At 45.9% G+C, this 3,916-nt stretch overlaps 1 protein-coding gene across 1 annotated transcript; it reads right to left on the bottom strand.

The window, feature by feature from the left end:
* Positions 1–759: 759 nt before the first annotated feature.
* On the bottom strand, positions 760–3,861 carry LEPROT (the record flags this gene model as incomplete). Its single annotated transcript, XM_010135740.1, has 4 exons — positions 760–798; positions 1,545–1,626; positions 2,853–3,039; positions 3,786–3,861. Coding segments are annotated over 4 exons (384 nt in total), but the record flags the coding sequence as incomplete, so codon positions are not given.
* Between the last annotated feature and the right edge of the window lie 55 nt (positions 3,862–3,916).

Here is a 3,916-nt window from a genome sequence, read left to right on the forward strand (position 1 = left end):
CTCAGCACCCCTCAGCACTGACGTGTTCCCCTCACACACATCTGCAGTTTAACTTCAAAGCATGTCATTAACCTTCCTGACATGAGACACTCCATTCCCACTTATCTGATATCACATTCCTCGGGCCACAGAGGAATTTCTGTCCCCAGAGAGCTCGCAGAACACGCATTCATTTTCAAACCTCTGCTCTGCACAGCGACCCACCATCCTGCAGCGCCCAAGGACTGAGAGAGTTCTGGAGAGCAGCCTAAGTACGTCCAGGTGGCTTAAGGGGCAAAAAGCACCGTGCAGCCATCTCGTAGGGTGGATTCTCTTACCTCCTGGTCCAAAGTCCCTTGTGGCTATATAGGGTGCCAGCAGTTAGGAGCGAAGGAACTCACACAACTATAAAACACTCACTTGTGATCTAAGAACTTGCAATAGCAGAACAGACCCTACGCAGGAATTCAGCTTTGAACTTCACAGAGCAGAAACCTCTTTATGTCCATTTTCTGACGAAAGAATAAACTCCGGTGTCTCTTCCTTTCCTCCTTTGGAGGTTACTGAAATGTCTTCTAGAGTTGCAGGATTCAGCCAGTCAAAACAGGAACAAAGTTCGGTTTTAGAAGTGTGGTTACATGAATGTTTGCTAGGATAATGCTACTGAAAAACACAGCGGTTTAATAGAACAACCTCTTCTTACAGACCTAAGAATACTAATTGAACGAGCAGTTATAAGGCAATGAATGAGAACGGAGGAGACCAGAAGTCCTACACTACACCCTAAGTGTCCTGAGTGTAGTTTCTTCTTTCGTGACCCTTCATAAGAGAAGTAATGTCAGCTCTAAGCATTATAATATATCATTCCCAAAATACATCCATGGCGGTTAAGCTGGATAGGGTTAAGCCTAAGATTCCTGGGAGGGGAACTGGTTTTTAAACGAACACCACAAGTGGAAGGAAGGGTTTTTACCCTGGGTTATTTTCTTCTTTCTTTAGTTAGTAAAAGAGTTGGTACAACCTACACTTGGGTTTATAAGAAAAACCACCAAAATTACACTTACTGAAATGAAAAGCAAGTGCTCATTCCATCCTCATCAAAGCAAAAAAGATCAATCAAGTTGATACCACGTAGGATAATCTTTATCTGGGCCTATTGTGATTATATGTTTACAAACCCATCAGGCACCTTGACAAATATCACACAGATCAGTGATACCACTGTGATTAAAACAAAACCTAATGCACTTTTAGTGAAAAAACGAGTAAACAGTTCACGTGTTGTAAACTTTTTCAGGTCAAATTTGCAACGGTGATTCCAGCTTTTACTGACCACAGTAAGACTTTACCCTTTGGCTGAAACGCGTCTTGAAAAAGCACGTTGTTGCAATCTGATAATGTCAAACTCTGTGCGAAAGCACCTAGGGACATCTCGACGTGCACACACACAGGTGTTATAACACAGACACACACGGTGAATACGTAACAGTGATACATGCTGCGAGATATTACCAGCATCGGGGCGACGTCCTACCACTGTTCCCAGCTAAAGTCATCTCCTCTACCAAACACAAGAAAAAAGCCTAAAATAGTAAGGAAAATGACTGCATTGCCAGCCAGCACCAGGCCACAGGCTCCCCATTTGATCTGAAATGCAAGGAAAGGAAACAATCAAAGCGGTTCTTGTCCGACAGGTTCAGGCCAGTTATTTATATTCATTAGAGAAACTAAACCAAATACTACAGAAAAGTGCTAAAAGCATCAAGAAAAAAAGACAAACAGTAAATAATTCCATTTATGCAACTAATTATTCAATTAGCAACCACTCATGTTATTAATAGTTCGACAGGCCAGCTCATAATGCAGTGTTTTAGAACAAAATAATCACCCTGCCATCACTAAAACATACTCCTAGGCCATGGGAAAAGGGGCGGTGAAACTACTGTCCTCCTTTACTTGCAATGAAACCACATAAAACATCGCCTGTCACACCAGTGCCAGTAGCATGTATGGAAACCAGGACATGGGCCGGGAGATAAACAGCTGTATTGAACGATCAGCCCCACTCAGTTTACTCAAATAAGCAGCATTTATATTCCAGAGAAATCGCTGTGAGTTAGAGTTCCCCCTCGCGTTCACTTCTGGTCCTGCCCACCGGCAGCTCCACAACTTAACAGCTACACAAGCAGCATCAAGGGAACCGGGCGTTAGGAGTACATCAAAACTCAGCACACGAGTTTTAAGCGAAACTGAAAGGCTGAAGAGGAAGAACAAGGCGATACATGAAAATATCATAGGGTAGCCTGGGAGACAGGACAAAAGAGCTTTTTGCCTCAAAACAAATGGGAGCAAAATCTCACCCCTGAAGAGCAGTTCAGAAAGCAAAGAGAAAATAAATGAGCAGTTTCAACAGACTTTGCGGGGTCAAAGTGTGGGATTGGGCAATGCTCTGAAAACCAGACGGGCAGCTCTTGAAGCTTGGCCTTTTAAGTGATAACGCACTCCAGTCACCAAGTTTTCAGCATCCTAAATGGAGAAAGCAGACATGCTGCGATAAAAATAGGGAAGGAAGCACAAGAAGCGGTGCAGAAGTTGATGGGACAGAGCGGCATGAGCTGGAGGAGGGGCTAATAGCTTGTATTGGACTAAAAGTACACCTAAAACCAAAGAACAGCTTTGATGTTGCATGACAGCCTGGTCATGCAAGTTCAGGTCAAAAAGCAGCAATGACAAAACTTCAGCAGGGTGATTATGTTAATCAGCATCTAGAGACATCACAACAATGAAATTAAAGACAGGATTTACAGCAAGAGTGCACTTAAAGATTATCCTCGGTATCTGGTGCCTGACGATAACAATCAGCAAGAACTCACCGCTTCAACCCGTGCAAGGATGATTGGGAATCCAAAGGCAGAAACCACGATCCCAGTTGTGAAGAAATACGCCAGCTCCCTGCAGGCGCTGCTGGCTGCATCACTGTCGTCGCCCACTCTCTTGGCAATGAAGTGGGGAATGGGGCAGATGAAGTAAAATATTAAGACAAAGAGAGGCCAGTATACACTGGGGAGGGGGAAAAAGCAAATACACAATCAGTTCAGATAGATGCTTCAACAAAAAGTCTCTTCTGTTTAGAAAAAGTCATCGCTTTATGGTTTGGAAAGAGGATTAATGGGATTTAACCCTTTTTCCCCTCAAAGGGGCAATCCCACCTCGCCCTCCCCACGTTTGGCATAAGACAAGGGCCTTGCTTGGAGCAGGAGTCATCCGCTCACACGCCCAAGCGTCAGTGGATTTTACCAGATTCAACTCCCACCACTGCCTCACGAACCAACAGTTACAGGAAACACACACAAGCGGGACTGGAACCGCGAGCTTCCCCACATTAAAGGGATCCTGGAGCACAAAGAAGCCAACTGGGAAGGCACATCCTTGCGGTCTCATCTCTGTGTGAGAGCTGTCCTCAGCCTCGCCTCGAATGTTAAGTGTCTTAGACATCCCAGCCGGAGCCTTCTGGGATGAAGGTTGTTTAAAAGAATCCAGGAAATCAGGGAAAGAATTGTGCGAGGTCACACATGACTGTTTAGCGAGGCGGCACCGCTTTTCCTGCGGAGGCACAGAGCTGTTGTCAGTCATCTTCATACAGGAAAAGGAAGTACTGGCTGAGGAGGTGGTATTTAATCACAAGCCAGAAAGCGGGCGACTGCTGGCAGACCACCAGAGCCACACAGCTAGAGCAAAGGCATTTAACACCTCAATTAACAGCGCCAAAGAGGGGGAAGTTGGGGAAACGAAGCCGGCTCGCTCACCCGTAGTACTCCAGGGCGCAGCCCAGCATGAGGAACGTCAGCCCGATGGCTCCGCTGAAGGACAGCGCTACGAGAGCTGCAACGGCACAAGGCGGGCGGTGAGGCGGGAGCTGCCCTACCGGTTACCGGGT

Source organism: Buceros rhinoceros, unplaced genomic scaffold (genome assembly GCF_000710305.1).
Source record: "Buceros rhinoceros silvestris isolate BGI_N320 unplaced genomic scaffold, ASM71030v1 scaffold42464, whole genome shotgun sequence".
NCBI lineage: Eukaryota > Metazoa > Chordata > Aves > Bucerotiformes > Bucerotidae > Buceros > Buceros rhinoceros.